Source organism: Salarias fasciatus, chromosome 22, assembly GCF_902148845.1.
Source record: "Salarias fasciatus chromosome 22, fSalaFa1.1, whole genome shotgun sequence".
Lineage (NCBI taxonomy): Eukaryota > Metazoa > Chordata > Actinopteri > Blenniiformes > Blenniidae > Salarias > Salarias fasciatus.
Window position 1 is genome coordinate 21,164,836 of NC_043765.1, and position 14,711 is coordinate 21,179,546.

Here is a 14,711-nt window from a genome sequence, read left to right on the forward strand (position 1 = left end):
TTTTCTTCAGCTGAGGTCAACAGACGAAGCAAAGCTATAGAAGCAGTTGCCAAGGTTACCACAACTACAATGCTGAAAATTTAAAAAGGAAAAAAAAAACAAAAACCAAAAAAAAAAAAAAAATAGAATATGATTTGAGAAAAGTATGGTGCCACCATACTAGGAGATTTTGTGAAGTAATTCATGTTTTCACTCATTTGATTTGCACGTTTATATCATGTGAGACAAATCATCCTCATCTCTAGGTACTAGTCGCACCTCAAAAAAAAAAAAAAAAAAAGACCAAAAAAAAAAAAATCTGATTAAAATGATAACAGTTTGTTTAATTTATTTTTATTCTAACAGCCCTCTCTGTTTCAGAGTTGCTGCAATGTGATATTCGATAATGGCAGAAGACCTGGCTGATGAGAGGAATTTACTCGGTGACGTTTGCCCAATCAACCCACCCAGTCGGGTTGGAATATATAGATGATGGTTTTATAGGCCGGTGGAACGCTGCGGACACAGCAAAGGTGTCTCGGGAAGAAAAAAAAGAAGGAAGAAAAAAAGAAAAAGAAAGAGCATGTGCACCTGTGAGAGGGCACTTCCATTTGGAATGACAAATTCTGACTTGGGGGGGGAAAAAATGTGTGGAGGGCTTCGTTTTCTTAAGCACTTGCAATAAATAGTGAGAGCTGTTGGGCCAAAACAGCAACTTGAGAAAGAATGTGAAGAACGGGGACTGAGTGAGGAATGAGGCTGAACTTCTGTGTGGACAGTAAGTCTTCCTGCTTGTGTTGAGGATGGATGTTTACCAGATGATCTTCATGTATCCGTTCGCTAGTTCGATGCTAACAGACCGCCTCACAGTGAGCACGCACGAAACAGAGCCGACTGCCAATCACATCACATGGGTTTAATATGTGTCATGTAAATATCTGCCTGCAACAACTTGACTCCAGTTAAATGAGAAGAAAACGATGAGCGGATAAAATGTTTGGGAATCCTTTTTTTTTTTTTTTTTCTTTCAGGAGAGGCTTTCACTTCTTTTCTCCGCATCGGAACAGGTGAGAGCAGTTCAGTACGACTCTACAGCAGCACTCTGGGAAAGAGATCTGGTTGGATGATGCCAAAAAGTGAAAATGGAGAGACAGGGATGGGGGGAAGGGGGGAGGAGGGGGGGGGGGGGGGATGATGATCTGAGAACAGATGCAGAATGAGGGTCTTACAGATCCTGCCCAAAAATTCTTCTGTAAAGTTTGGGACGATACATTTTAATTTCTCTGGGATCTCTGTGGATGCTGGGTGTCTTTATGAGTTAGGTATGTTTGTACGCGCACGTCGGTGTGTCAGTATGTACTGCATGTCTTTACGAGGGCTGTGAGCCTAGCAATCTCTCAATAGCGGCGTTGATGTCTCCTCCAGTAGCGATGAGGGCCTGCAGGTTGGCCTCGCGGTTGATGAAGCCCATGGCGTTCAGCTGGTCCAGCTGGGACTGGAACCGGACTTCTGGGGTCTGGGTCTGCGGGGGACAGACGGGACGGCGGTTCCACAACTGAGAACGTCACACGTGTCTGAGGGACGCGTTTCCCGTTTTTGTGTTTCCGTGTTAGTGTGTACCGTTGCGCTTCCTCCTCCGCCTCCTCCGGCAAACATCTGGAGCATCTGCTGCATCAGCTGCTGCTGCGCGGCGTTCGTTCCGGCGCTGCTGGGCGAGGAGGCCGGGTTCTCGGCAGGCACGCCGCCTCCTGTTGGTATGCCAGGTATTCCACCCGACATCAAGCTAGGCCCCCGCCCAAAGGAAGAAAACAGCTTTGTTAACAGCTTCCATCGCTGTGAGTAACGAAGAAAGTTAAAAAACTGCGAGGTGTGTGTGTCTGTCGGTGTGAGCATACCTGGGCATGAGGCCCGGCGCTTCCGTCTGCAGCGTCTGTAAGCCCTGCTGGATCTGCATGAGCGCCTGCATGGCCCGAGGGTTGGTCATCACCGACAGCGCCTCCGGGTTCTGCATCTGCACAAGTCAAAATCTTAGTTTAACTGGGGAAGAATTTGAATTTTGTGTTATTTTTATCTTTTTTTTTTTTCTTTTTTTTAAACAAGTTGAACTGTCAATAAAAGAGGAGAGCATTCTGTCTGATCTCTTCCAGGGTCGGGACCAGAGATCATGTGGTCCACATGTTTGATCTGGCACAAATCTTAAGCCGAATGCTTTTCTCGACACAGCCTGAGCAGTTGGGCTTTATTCAGCAAACCATAATGGGATTCAAACCTGCAACCTTATGATTATGCTCTCCAGGCCCCATTAGTGTGACATGAACAGAGTGATCGCTGAGACCAATCAGCACCATTCTTCGGTTATGGATACTGCTTGTTTTCTGTTTTTGCTTCAGCAAAAACAGAAAACCATAAATAAACTGAACTGAAATACATGAAGTACCTGCTGCAAAAAGATAGGCAACTGGGCTCTGAACTGCTCCTGCAGCTGTGGGTTTCCAGCAAACAAGGGATTATTCATCAAAACCTGATGGAGAGAGACGACAACACTGAGTTAATTCTCACTCTGCACGAGGCGATGCTGCTTCAACAACATGAAGAGAGGTTTTAAATCTGATGTGCATTATTGTGATTTTCAACAATACACTGATTTACATGTAAGAGAATTCCAAATAATCTGTGTTATGTGACAATGAACTTGTTCTAGTTTGGATTTCAGACCAAATTCATACATTCATTAAAACTGCAGTGTGGTACAGTGGCATGCATGTGTAGCTGCACAGGTATCTTTGTTCTTCTTCTTACCTGGGAGGCTAACTCTGGGTTTTGAGACAGTGACTGCATCATGCTGCGCATGTAGGGAGCAGACAGCATGTTCTGCATCAACTGAGGGTTTTCTGAAATCTGCTGCATTAAACTCTGCATGCCCGGGCTGTTAAACATGCCTGCAACACACACACACACACAAACACACATATGCACACGTGTTTTCACACCTTCAGCAGACATTGCACTTGACTCGGGCTAAATCGGTGCATGGTCACCAGAAATATGACAACACAGAAAGACAACCTTACGCTAACCCTAAAACAGGCCCTCGCCTGAAACAAGTTTCTGTTTGCTGACTTGAGAAGAGTGTAAACAGATTTGTCTCCAGAAGAGATAGCCATACACACGAATGAGATAACTCAGTAAATAGGTAAATATGGTGTATGAGGAAAGAAACATTCTTTTTGCTGTACCATTTCCCAGACTCCCAGCATTGATGCCCAGAGGGTTGGACACACTGGGGTTGGTGCCTGCAGTGCTGCTCGTATTTCCTGTGGTTCCTCCCGCACTCTCAGATGGATTAGAGGAATTTGGTGGCCCCCATGGATTTGGGAGGGGTTCCCTGTTCTCTGTCCGTGACGGCTGGGCGCCGGATTCAGAGTTGCCGCCTAGAGCTGAGAACGGGTTGCTACCAAACTGCGGGTAAAGAATTAGGACACATTTGAAACGGTCAGTGTTGACTTAAAGTAGCAGTGGCAACAAAACTCTTTAAAAAGCTAACAAGACAAAGTTGTAATAATGAAATTTCGGTGGCAGATACCTGTTCCCTGGCAGCGCTGAACATGGGCTCCTGGATGTCTGTGTACATCCTCCGCAAAGCATTATAACCTCCTGGGATGCTCTCCAAGTTGCTCAGAGCTCGGTCCTGGTTCCTCATCATTTCCTGCATCATGGCTGGGTTCCTGGCTAGCTCCATGGTCTGGGAGGTGTGCGAAAAGAAGGAGAAGTCAGTCGGGAGAGGCTTTTGTATTACAGCCAGTCAGATCCTGATTAAAAACCATCGAATGTGCAGCTTATGGAGGACCCCACTATTTCCTGTGAAGTGCTGTCTGGAACGGTTTGTACCTGTCTCATGAGCTCGGGGTTGTTGAGCATGTGGGAGATCTCGGGGTTGCGCTCCATCAGCTGCTGCATCTGAGGATTGGCCATGATCATCTGTCTCATCAGGTCCGGGTTGGACATCATGTTCTGCACCAGCGGGTTTTCCATGATTTGAGAAAGCATCTCCGGGTTGGACATGAGCTGCCTCTGCATCTGCTGCTGCAGCTCCATGAAGTTAGACGAGCCCATGCCCAGTCCAGCCAGGCCTGCCAGGTCACCGAAGCCAGCTGGAGGGACATTAAGCGAGAGTCAAGCAGGGCGCTCGCCTCAGCGGCAGACAGAAACGACGGCACACGGGTGAACTCACTCAGTATGTTGGGGGTCTGTGTGGGTGGTGGGGCGGAGCCGGCAGGGCCCGTTGTAGGGGGGGGGTTGGTGCCTGGACTCGAGGTGGACGTGCTGCCTGTTTGAGTGGAGGTGGAGCTAGAGGCTGAGGTGCTAGCGCCATCTCCCGCCCTACACAAAAGATTTATAGCTAGATGAGGAATTCTTTCAGCTTATTGAGCATCTGGAAACTGTATAAACTTAATGTTACTGCTGTAATAAATATACTGAACTGCATGATAAAATTATACTGTGAAACTATCCTCAAGGATCCCAGAAAAAGGCTGTGCTGAAGCGGAACGCTTTGTATAATGCTGTAATCTTACTTGTGTGCTGTCTTTATGACTAGGTGAACCGTCAGGCCGTCTTTGATGCCGTGCTGGCTGAGGCTGTCGCCATCCTTCAAGATCTTCCCTGCAAAAATCAGAACCAACTGGTCCTGTTTGGCTTTAAACCGCCTCGAGATCTCTTCTTTAAACTAAAAAACAAACAGACAAAAGCAATGCCGTGAGAAATTATGCTGAAAGCAGATAAAAAAAAATAAGAGGAAAGCAGAAACTATAAGAAGGGTATAATAGACTAATAATAAAAATAAGGATCTAACTTACTTCACCCATTAACATCTATCCTGATATACAGACCCAGCTAATTATTTTTGACATGATTGCTAAATTTTATCCCCAAAACCGCCAAAATAGACAGAGCCTTGTGAATATTCTCTTTATAACAATCATCTTGACAAATGTTCAGAATTAAGAAGACGCTGGTGATGGAAACGTGTGTGATTTACAGGTTGTTATGTTAGACTGGCATTAATAAAGGTATCCTGTCTCATTTTTAATTTTTTGTGCTAAAGGATACTTAGTGGAAATTGTCTGCAGAAAGTCAATGCTAATAGAACAACACGCCTGTTCAGAGTGATTTAAGTTTTAGCAATCTTAAGTCATCAAAAGTAGAAAAAAATTTATTGTAAAATGTAAAAGAAAAAAATTAATTTGAACAATTACAGTGCAAATCAAAATTAAAGACAACAAATGGAGATGATCCTCATAACCATGACACTTCAGGTAATGGAAATACACTGGCAGAGCAAGTTGAACAGAGCAAAGGAAACTTCAGCACTGTGGGAGCGAATTTTACAGGAAAAAATAAAATGTGTGAAATGCAGGCGTTCTAAAACTGATATGACGTAGCACAGAGGAAACACTTTCATGAATGAAACTGCAGGGTCAGTCACAGTAGGACAGGAGGCGAAACCGAGAGCTCGTCTCATCCACAAATATATAAATAAGAAGACGCCTCCTTCACTACTGCAGATTGTTAGAGCTGATGAATCAGTCTGGCTGCCATATTGGATGAGTTTGATTAGTCTGCATTCTGTTCTACTGAGGAAGAAGGTGTTTAATTTCAGAATTTTTAAACCGGTTTGATTTCTTACTGACTGTGCACAATGAGGTACAATCCAAAATGCTTTTTCTACAATAAAGACTGCGCTTTTAAGACCTTTATCCTGAGTGAAAGCAAATGTACTGGACGTGAAGCCAAGACCCATCCAAGATGGCAGCCACATCAGTTCCTGAAGACTTTTTTACTGCAGCTGATTGTGAACTGAATAGAGTGTGGTAAGTCACTGATTTCAGTTCAGTTTGATTAAGCCGAGTATATAAGCATTTTATGAATAAACTTCACTCAACAAAATGATTCGAAGTTGAACAATTAAATATTTAGCCTAAAGTTCGAACAAATCGTTGTTTATTTGATAATATCTTTGTGTGAGTGTGTTTAATGTGTGATATGGATCTGTTATAACTTGTTTATCACAATATCTTTGTCATTACAGAAATATTACAAGCAACTGTCTTGACTGAAATGTGGCTTCTGTCAGTGGTTTTCCTGATTAACTTTTCTTTTCTTCAATTGTCTTAAGAGAACATTTGAGTTTTAACTTTTTGTTTGAGCACTCATTTGATCTGTCAGTCCAAATGACCTGTTTTCCTGATGAGGTGAATATTAAAAATGAGGAGAGTATTTTATGTGATTAATAGAAAGAAAACATAATCGGTAATTTATTAAATCAACTGTTAGTACATCTAGTTAAATACAAAGTGCATCTTTTCATATTTGTAAAGATTCTCTTGCAAAATTTGAGTAAAAGTTTGGACATGAGATCAACACATCTGTATGTTTTAGATATTTGAGGTGTGAATTTCCATTTATAGGACAAATATCTGGTTACCTTATGTAGGAAGAGAAATGTGTAATTCACTCAAAAATAACAGCTTTGAACTGGCTACAACAGCTCACTCTGTGAAATGAAGTCACATAAGATGAGCAAAGCATGAGTGTCGTCCTCAAAGATTAAAGATGAACCACTGAGGGACACACTGTGAATGTGACGGTCTCCAGGAAAAGGAAACCAGAAATAGAGGACACTTTGATTGAAGCTCGGGAGCTTGACTTGAATGTGGTTACACGGATTGCGTTATGATTTCACTGCAACACGTCGTCAGGCCAACAGCAGCACTGAGGATACTCTTTATTCCCCAGAAAGCTGAATGACTCAGTGGCAGCACTGAGAATGTTCTAGAGGGAAACCGAGCTCCAGTCCGTTTAAAGCTGCCGAGCCCAAGAGGGGAATGAGAGCCACGCCACAGAACATCCCCATGAAACCACAGCGATGTCTCGATTAGCCCATTATTGCTTGATATAACAGGCACAGCGAGAGCGTCGCCGTCAGCTGACACTTGTTTGGCTACACTTAGCTAACGCTGGCTTAGCTCCCCGGCTAACTTAGCCGACGTGCTAACTCTCGCCATTAGCTGACTAGCCGGTTAGCAATTTTATAAACCAGCGTGTTCGTATCCTTCTATTACATATTAGTAACGTAAATGTAGCCAAATATTCGTTAACATAACCCGTAAAACTCCCATTACACACAACCACGCTCCTTTCACGCACTCGTGGTTAGCCGGTAAGGCTGACGGCGAATGCTAACGGAGCTAACCGATTAGCTTCCTAGCTGAAGTTGTGGGCAGGGGCATGACGCGAGAGCAGCAGCCAGCTCCCGACTAACCTGAGTGACTGAGGCATCTTCTGCGATGGCGATTTCTTCTTTGTCTTTAGGCGTTTTCACTGTGACCTTGATAATAGTTCCCTCCGTGGCTTCGGGTTTATTATTGTTGTTATTACCAGGATCTGCGGCGCCTTGGTCAGCCATCTTTACTCCACCGATGGAACAGCTCGGTTCTGGCGTCAGCATCCGGGTCATCAGAGGTCAAACCGTGTTTCCAGAACGAGTCGGAGGAGTTCACGTGTGCGCTCCTCGAAGAGCATCTCAAGACATTAAAAGCGGACAAAGCTACCACATCACTGTATTTCAACTTTATTTCTATACAACAAGCTATTTTAACACAGAAAATAAAACAGCTATTCCACACGGGGCAGGCTACAGGAGAGGCTGTGGGTTACTGACACGCAAATGTGTGGAATACAAAAAAACACCAGTTAGAAAGAAAAGAAGGATTCTGTAGGTATCCCAGCAGTCTAAACCTGCAATAGTTCAACTACAACAGTGGTACAAAAGTTTTTTTTTCTTTAGGGACACAAATTTTAACCATTGTAAACCTAGTTGACCCCTGCTGCTCACTAGCTGTAGACAGGATGTTCACTTTCAATACGCCCATATCTTCAAGATATTTTGAGGCTTTTACATAAAGACTTAGAATTTTATTAAAAAACAAATACATTATACAGTTTTAATGTAACACTAAAAGTTAGTTTTTTGACTAAATTTAGTAAATGCTGACTCATCTATAATACAGACATGAAAACGATGACACCCCGTGAAATCAAGAGGGCAATCCCGGATTCAACAGGAAGACAATAAAGAAAAGCTAATATTAGAGTGATGTGATCTCTCCTGCTAGCTCCTGTCAATACTCTTGCTGCAGCATTTTTAATCAACTGAAGACCTCTTGAGCAATTATTTGGACACCCTGATATTGGGTGATCGCGATACTCTACTCCGGAAATGACAAATGTATTGATTAATTTCTCAGTGTCACTCTGAGTCAGCATGTTCCTGATTTTGATTGTTTATTCCTACCAAAGACAATAAGTATTGGTGACAGAAAATGATTAAATTGTTGGCCAAATATAATTTGTTGCACATCATTTTTGCAAATTTCCTGCATTTCTTTGAAAAACTTAAGACTCCATATTCAAAATAATAACAAAGGTATATGATTCTATACGTCATACTGGTAACTGAAAATCTCATCATCAAAATGAAAACCTTAAAACAGCAAATTTAACTTATAATTAAGACACTCCTACTGTAGACATAAAGGTATTTTGCCTGTATAGAGGGTAGCCTCTATATGTGGTCCTCCATGTCCCCGCAGCAGGACGGCTCTGAAAGAGAAATGTCTGTTTCAGCATGTTGCATTGACGCAGACTGTCCTGCATACCTATGCACATCCCCAGTTCTAGAGAACACCATCTACAAACAAACAAAACCTCCAAAAAAAGAAACATGGACCGCCACCCCTCCTCTAAGGCCCCATAGATCGCACGCACGCACACACACACACACACACACACACACACACACACACACACACACACACACACACACACACGTCCGGGGTCACATGCACTGCGGCGCCTCATTCAAGAGCATCACACGCAGGGCGACCAGTCGCTGCAAAGGATTTTGCTTCCATCAACAAAAATACCAGAGGGGACAAATTTTAAGTATTGTGATTCTCTCTCTCTCTCTCTCTCTCTCTCTCTCTCTCTCTCTCTCTCTCTCTCTCTCTCTCTCTCTCTCTCACCCTCAGAGTGAGCAACAGCACTCTGTCTCTTCCCCCTCCACCTGTTTCTGTCTTTACCTCAGGAAGTTGGCACTAGTGAGGGTGTTTTTCTACAAACAAGGTAAGGCCTCATATCTTTTAAATTCATCCTGCTGTGGTATTTTTACATGTAACATGGCTCTGACTGGATAGTGACTGAATGTGAACAGCTGCTTTTTAAGGATCGGATGTAGGAACAGGAAAAAAAAAAAGATTTTAGACACATTTTGTTTTATGCTTCAAGTAGAAAAGATGACTATGGAAAAATAGAGGGGAATATATTTTCTGAAAAAGAGACATCCACTCTGTTTTGAACACTGGAATATTGAAACGTTAACTGTAGGATTAAATCTCATGAAATATTTTTGTTGGAAAGGATGATTTGTTTTTCTTTTTTCTCTCCTCGCTTCGGTCCGGATCTGTTATTTATCATTAAAGCTTTTCAAACCACTGACATATTCAATTTACAATCAAAACCTCCATTTCTCGTTTAGTTGTCTTTGCAGATTGGGCCACAGTGACAAAGGATTTCATTAAATAAATTCAGACAAAAAGATGACTCAGTCTAGTCGAAGAACGGTTAAACTCATGAGAGAGTTGCAGTTTAAACAAATGTTATTAGAATTAAATGATTTTCTTTTAAAGCTATTAACACAAGTTGGCAGAATGTTTTCTGAAGATTAAATTGGGACAACATGAAAATATTTCTTTCATTCAAAAAAAATTATTTCAAAATGAAATAAAATATCAAATAAATGTGCCTTTAAATGTTTAGGTTGGCTAAAATCTAAAAATTCAACCAGCCATGCTTTATTAACCCTGTTTTGGGAGTTCTCCGGGGAGCTGATGGGGGTCAGGGGTGACCTGTCCGCTTGTGGGACTGGAACCTCTGACCTCCCGATCCCGAGTCCGCTTTTGAGGGAGCCGATGCAAATGAATTCAAAATGAAAGAGTTAGTTCACGCAGTTTCTCCCTTTATCTTTATATTGGTTAACTGAGTTTCATTGACAGTGCCATAGAACACAAGAAATGGAAGAAAAAAACGTATTTTAATACCGTTTAACTGTTTTTCCAGTTGCTGTGCAGCTGCCCCTGATTCTCAGCTCAAGATGTACAGCTTCATGGGAGGGGGGCTGTTCTGTGCCATCGTGGGGAATATCCTGCTAGTGGTCTCCACCGCGACAGACTACTGGATGCAGTACCGCCTGTCGGGGAACTATGCCCACCAAGGACTGTGGAGATACTGCATGTCCAACAAGTGCTACATGCAGACTGACAGCATAGGTGAGACATTCAGCACGTCTGATCGATCGGCTGGAAACCGAACAGAAGAGCATGGTTCTTCCTCGGTTCAGTTATTGGTACACAACTCTGTGTCTGGCAGAGATTCAGTTGTGAATTCATTCAAGAACGTTAGGCCAAAGAACAGATATCTGTGTTTGCAGAAGCACTTGTAGAGATGCCATTCATTCTGATTTCTACCTGTTTCCTGGCAGCATACTGGAACGCCACCAGAGCCTTCATGATCCTCTCAGGGATGTCATGCTTCGCAGGCATCATCGCCGGCATCATGTCCTTTTCCCACTTCTCCTCCTTTGAAAGGTTCAACCGCTCCTTTGCAGCAGGAATCATGTTTTTTGTCTCCAGTGAGTGTTTTTCTTCTCAAACTTCGAAACACACCAACAGACTCAGTAGTGATCCTCATCTGCACATCCTCTCCCCTCACAGCGTTCTTCGTTCTGCTCGGCATGGCCATCTATACCGGAGTGACAGTCAACTTCCTGGGGAGACGCTTCGGTGACTGGAGGTTCTCCTGGTCCTACATACTGGGCTGGGTGGCCATGCTCATGACTTTCTTTGCAGGTGAGAATGCTTAAAAATCAGGAGGCACGTCTTCACGAAGGCCCGAACCTCGTCCACTCGTCTTCTGGGCTCAACTTATTCCAAGACAAACCTCAGTGTTGTGTAAATGTTAAAGATGATATAGAATCTGAGTAAGATCAGATTAAATAAAACTTATTTATTCTTTTTTGGAAAGTTATTTCAAAGAAATTAAGTGCCCCAGGGGCATTACATCTAGAAACAGACAGGAATAATGCTCCGCTCAAACCAAGTTCACTTTTTATCCCTCAAGTTACCTTATTTAGGAACTTATCCATTTCTGTATTTTCTCCAAATTAACTAAATTAATTGTATTTTTATCCTTGATTAAATTGTGATACACTGGAATAGGTGAGGCATAGGTAAAGTTTGGTCAATTAATAAAAGTTATCCATTTAAAGTATTCAACTGACAATCACACAATGTTGTGCTTTGTCCTTTTGCATTGAGGAAGTATCTCTTATTTGCATCAAAAATGCAAAAATGGAAAACTTTTTTTTGCAAATAACATGATATTGTTTGAGTTAAGTACTCCATTCTGGATACAGTTCCAAAAATATATCAAGAAGATTGTTTTGAATAGCATTTTAAACTTTTGTTATTGTGTATTGTGCAGCCTGTAATGTCAATATGAAGAATCAAAAAGGTGTAAAAGAAAATATCATAAAACCAGGGGTTTCTATCTTTTGAAGAGTGGTTTTTATTCATTTCATTTCTTTTATTGGATTGAAAAATTGAGTCAACTTTGCAGAATGGAATAAAACAAAATGTTCTCTGTCTGTTGCAGGTATTTTCTACATTTGCGCCTACAGGATGTGTGAATGCAGGAGAGGAACTGGGCCACGCTAGAGGGAGCCAGACGGCTTGTTGGAGGAAAATGTCAAGAGCGGATGACGCTGCTCTGAACTGAAACGAAGCAGACTGCAGACAGGAAGTGGATCTGGTCTGGGTCTGAGGCCTGAGGCCTGGAGCCCACACTGGAGGTCTTTAACAGCCCACACCGACTTGTTCTTTGAAAAAGTCGCTACAAAGCTTATCGTTTCTGCAGAAACAGTAATGACCAGAGACAGAGTGGAACCAATAAAATCATTTTCTGCCAATAGACTGTATGACAGTACTGGTATTATTTCAGTCCAGCTGCTTTTCAGTGGTGTCCTTTGTATTGTTTCTGTGCTGAGAGATCACCAGAAGATGGCAGCATCAAAACACTGAAGTGAGAGGATGAAGCTCTGATGGACAGTGGGTTGGGAATATACGGTAAGACTGTTAGCAGTTTATTTACTGTTCTGCTTTTGAAGATTGGAGTTAAGTTTTCGAGAATTCGTCGTGTTTCAAAGTGAAACCAAAAGGAATGAGAAGAACAAAGTTTCCAAATGCCTGTTTGTTTACACACAGCTGGTTTAGTGCTGGGACGGATTCGGCGTTACAGATAAGCGAAGGCACATTTCCCCTCAGGTAATGTTCTGCATTACCTGAGCTCTGCGCTGTGAAATGCGAAAATATGAGTCTGTAGGGGAGCGATGCTTCAAAGCCGGACGGCATCTCAGGGTTCTCCCCAAAGCCATTTGATTTTGTCCCGTTTTCGTGTTTCCGAAAAGCAACCAATATTAAAATGTAAGGTCTGCATTTGGTTGCAGTTTATGGGAAAGGCCATTGCTTCTGGCAACCGGCGTGATCTTCCATAACGTTTTTGTGCAGACGTCTCCTGAGTGCGGGGGGGGGGGCCGCACGAGGAAACGTGGAGGGAGGCTGTTTGTGTTTGCAGGCTGTGAACAGCAGAAGTGAACACAACCTGAAGAGCAGATCATGTTCCTGGAGCGGGTGGGGTCTGCGGCCCCCGATTGTTTCCCTGGCCTGCCCTGAGTAAGGGCTTCCTCCCGCTCCTCGGGACTCGTCCACTGCTCCCCATCAGCTGGGAGGAAAGGAGCAGGAGCCACTGAGGTAATGAGTGCTTTGGCTACTCGGTGACGCAGAAACAATGAGAGAAATGTAAACAGCCACCGGACAGATCCCTTGTTCCAAGTTTCCATACTTGGTCGGCGTGGCTGCTGTAAAGAGATAAGCTCTGTAAGGTTGTGTGCTTTTCTCCAGATTCTTTCACAGCCCTCCCTGAGGCCTTCACTGAGGTCAGGTCTTAATAGGCTGTGACGTTACTTGGCAAAATGTCTCTTTTTTTATTTCTACTAATATGAACTAAACAGCATCAACATCAGTTTATTTACAACAGAATGGGTTTGAGCATAGAGAGAAGTGAAGAAGTAGTGGATGGGGTGGAGTTCTTAATTTGATAATGCACACTGAAATAGTAAATTGTAAAAAAAAAATCACATCAACATAATTCTTTTTGGGTCACCAAAACAAGCTTGATTGTCCTTTATTTATTATTCTTATAAAGTTTCATAAGTGAGTGTTTTGATGCAGGAATGTGAGGTTAAAATCAGAGAGCTGCTGCCAGTGAAAACTTCCTGCGAGTTTTCACTGCTGCATGTGACAATCCCCCCAAATAGAGATAATGTTGCAGGACCTGCTAATTTGCTCACTTCAAACAGGAGAGTGTTGGCACTCCAGGATCACCTCCCCCCCCCCCCCCCCCCCCCCCCAACCACCTCTGAGGTGGATTTCTAGCCCAGGTGTGTGTCGGCACGCGGATGCTCAGACATGCAAAACACGCCAACAGATCATCCATCAGACTTAAGGGGAGGATCTGACACTGATCAAAGTGCTGTGGCTCTGAGCGGAGGTCGCACCACTGTATTTAAAATCAAATGTTTATTCATTCTGTCGCGTTCCAATAGTGATTATAAAAAGATTATTTGTGTGAATGTACCGATTAGGCTTACAGTTACAAAAATCCCTTCCATTCTTTCTCACTAAGCCCACGGTACATTAGGACTGATTGAACACAGACGCAGTTTGAATCAGAAATAAAAAGCTGCTAATTTTCCTCCTTGTACCATAGTGTAGTGGCTGTTGCTCGAGGGCCTTTTCGTGGGTGTGAGTGAGTTTTCTGATTCCCTCCCACAGTTAAAAAAAATGAGTTGAGGTTAAAAAACTGCCTGTAGGTGTGAATGTGAGTGTGTGTGGTTGTCTGTCTCTGTGTGTGGACGGTGATGGAAGAAGATGGACAGTCACGTTCAGATTTTAGACCCTCAAAACTTTCTGCAATCTGATGAATAGAAAACCTCTACTGGAGACTTTTTTGACCCCACAGTGAATTATGTCTAATCAGTTACTCATCATTGTTATATCAAATATACAGTCTACTTTTATTCCTGCATGAAAAAAGAAAGAATTTACATGAAACCAGGAATAATTTTTCGCTTCATCTGATCCCTCATCTCCTATTTTATTCATGCAGTTATACTTTTCACTAAGTTTTAATGAAGGATATTTTCTTTCAACATTGATTCATCATCAGTCCTTATTAGCTAGTGTCGGGTGCGTGTGTGTGCGTGTGTGTGTGTGTGTGTGTACTGTATTTGTGGCCCATTCAAAGCCTTCTCCCCGGTCCTCCATTGACTGATGGCCGAGGTAATTGCTCTCAGTGATGGAAGAGCGCGCTGACACAGCAGGACCTTATGAAAACTGTCCTCATCCCACCCAGCCGCATCCTGTAGCTCTTCATCCTGACTGACCCCCCCCCCCCCCGATCCACCCGCTCCCACTGCGGCTCACTTCTACTACCAGACAACACGTATCCACACAGAACCACGTCTGATATTTCAGCAGCACATGACTCCAGGGTATTTT

General features: G+C 43.1%; 2 protein-coding genes across 4 annotated transcripts in view; one reads left to right on the plus strand and one right to left on the minus strand.

Annotated features, from left to right (window-relative positions):
- Nucleotides 1-7,470, minus strand: ubqln4 (ubiquilin 4). 2 transcript variants are annotated; one of them, XM_030120404.1, is made up of 11 exons: nt 7,301-7,470; nt 4,554-4,705; nt 4,211-4,359; nt 3,868-4,130; nt 3,563-3,721; nt 3,216-3,438; nt 2,779-2,918; nt 2,417-2,500; nt 1,875-1,990; nt 1,600-1,762; nt 1-1,501 (listed from the first exon to the last, which is right to left on the minus strand). In XM_030120404.1, the coding sequence occupies exons 1-11, from the start codon at nt 7,442-7,444 to the stop codon at nt 1,349-1,351; spliced, it is 1,746 nt and encodes a 581-aa protein (XP_029976264.1). In that variant the 5' UTR covers nt 7,445-7,470; the 3' UTR covers nt 1-1,348. The 2 variants fall into 2 exon arrangements, with proteins under 2 accessions (XP_029976264.1, XP_029976263.1); XM_030120403.1 differs by having other exon boundaries at nt 1,600-1,774.
- Nucleotides 5,711-14,711, plus strand: part of LOC115409298 (lens fiber membrane intrinsic protein-like) — a 16,852-nt gene continuing 7,851 nt past the window's right edge. Inside the window, exons 1-6 of one of the 2 annotated variants that reach the window (XM_030120412.1) lie at nt 5,711-5,849; nt 9,069-9,162; nt 10,156-10,364; nt 10,577-10,726; nt 10,809-10,943; nt 11,749-11,840. In XM_030120412.1, coding sequence (XP_029976272.1) covers nt 10,190-10,364; nt 10,577-10,726; nt 10,809-10,943; nt 11,749-11,810 — 522 coding nt within the window. In that variant the 5' untranslated portion in view covers nt 5,711-5,849; nt 9,069-9,162; nt 10,156-10,189 and the 3' untranslated portion in view covers nt 11,811-11,840. Of the gene's footprint in view, nt 5,850-9,049; nt 9,163-10,155; nt 10,365-10,576; nt 10,727-10,808; nt 10,944-11,748; nt 11,841-14,711 lie in introns of those variants that run through there. The other variant, XM_030120411.1, reaches the window with a different exon arrangement.

Coding starts and splice junctions, on each gene's coding strand:
- ubqln4 (XM_030120403.1), bottom strand. CDS start 7,444: ATGGCTGACCAAGGCGCCGCAGATCCTGGTAATAACAACAATAATAAA. Junction 2,919..3,215: donor TGCTGGGAGTCTGGGAAATG/GTACAGCAAAAA, acceptor TGTGTGTTGCAG/GCATGTTTAACAGCCCGGGC. Junction 1,502..1,599: donor GCGGAGGAGGAAGCGCAACG/GTACACACTAAC, acceptor TGTCCCCCGCAG/ACCCAGACCCCAGAAGTCCG.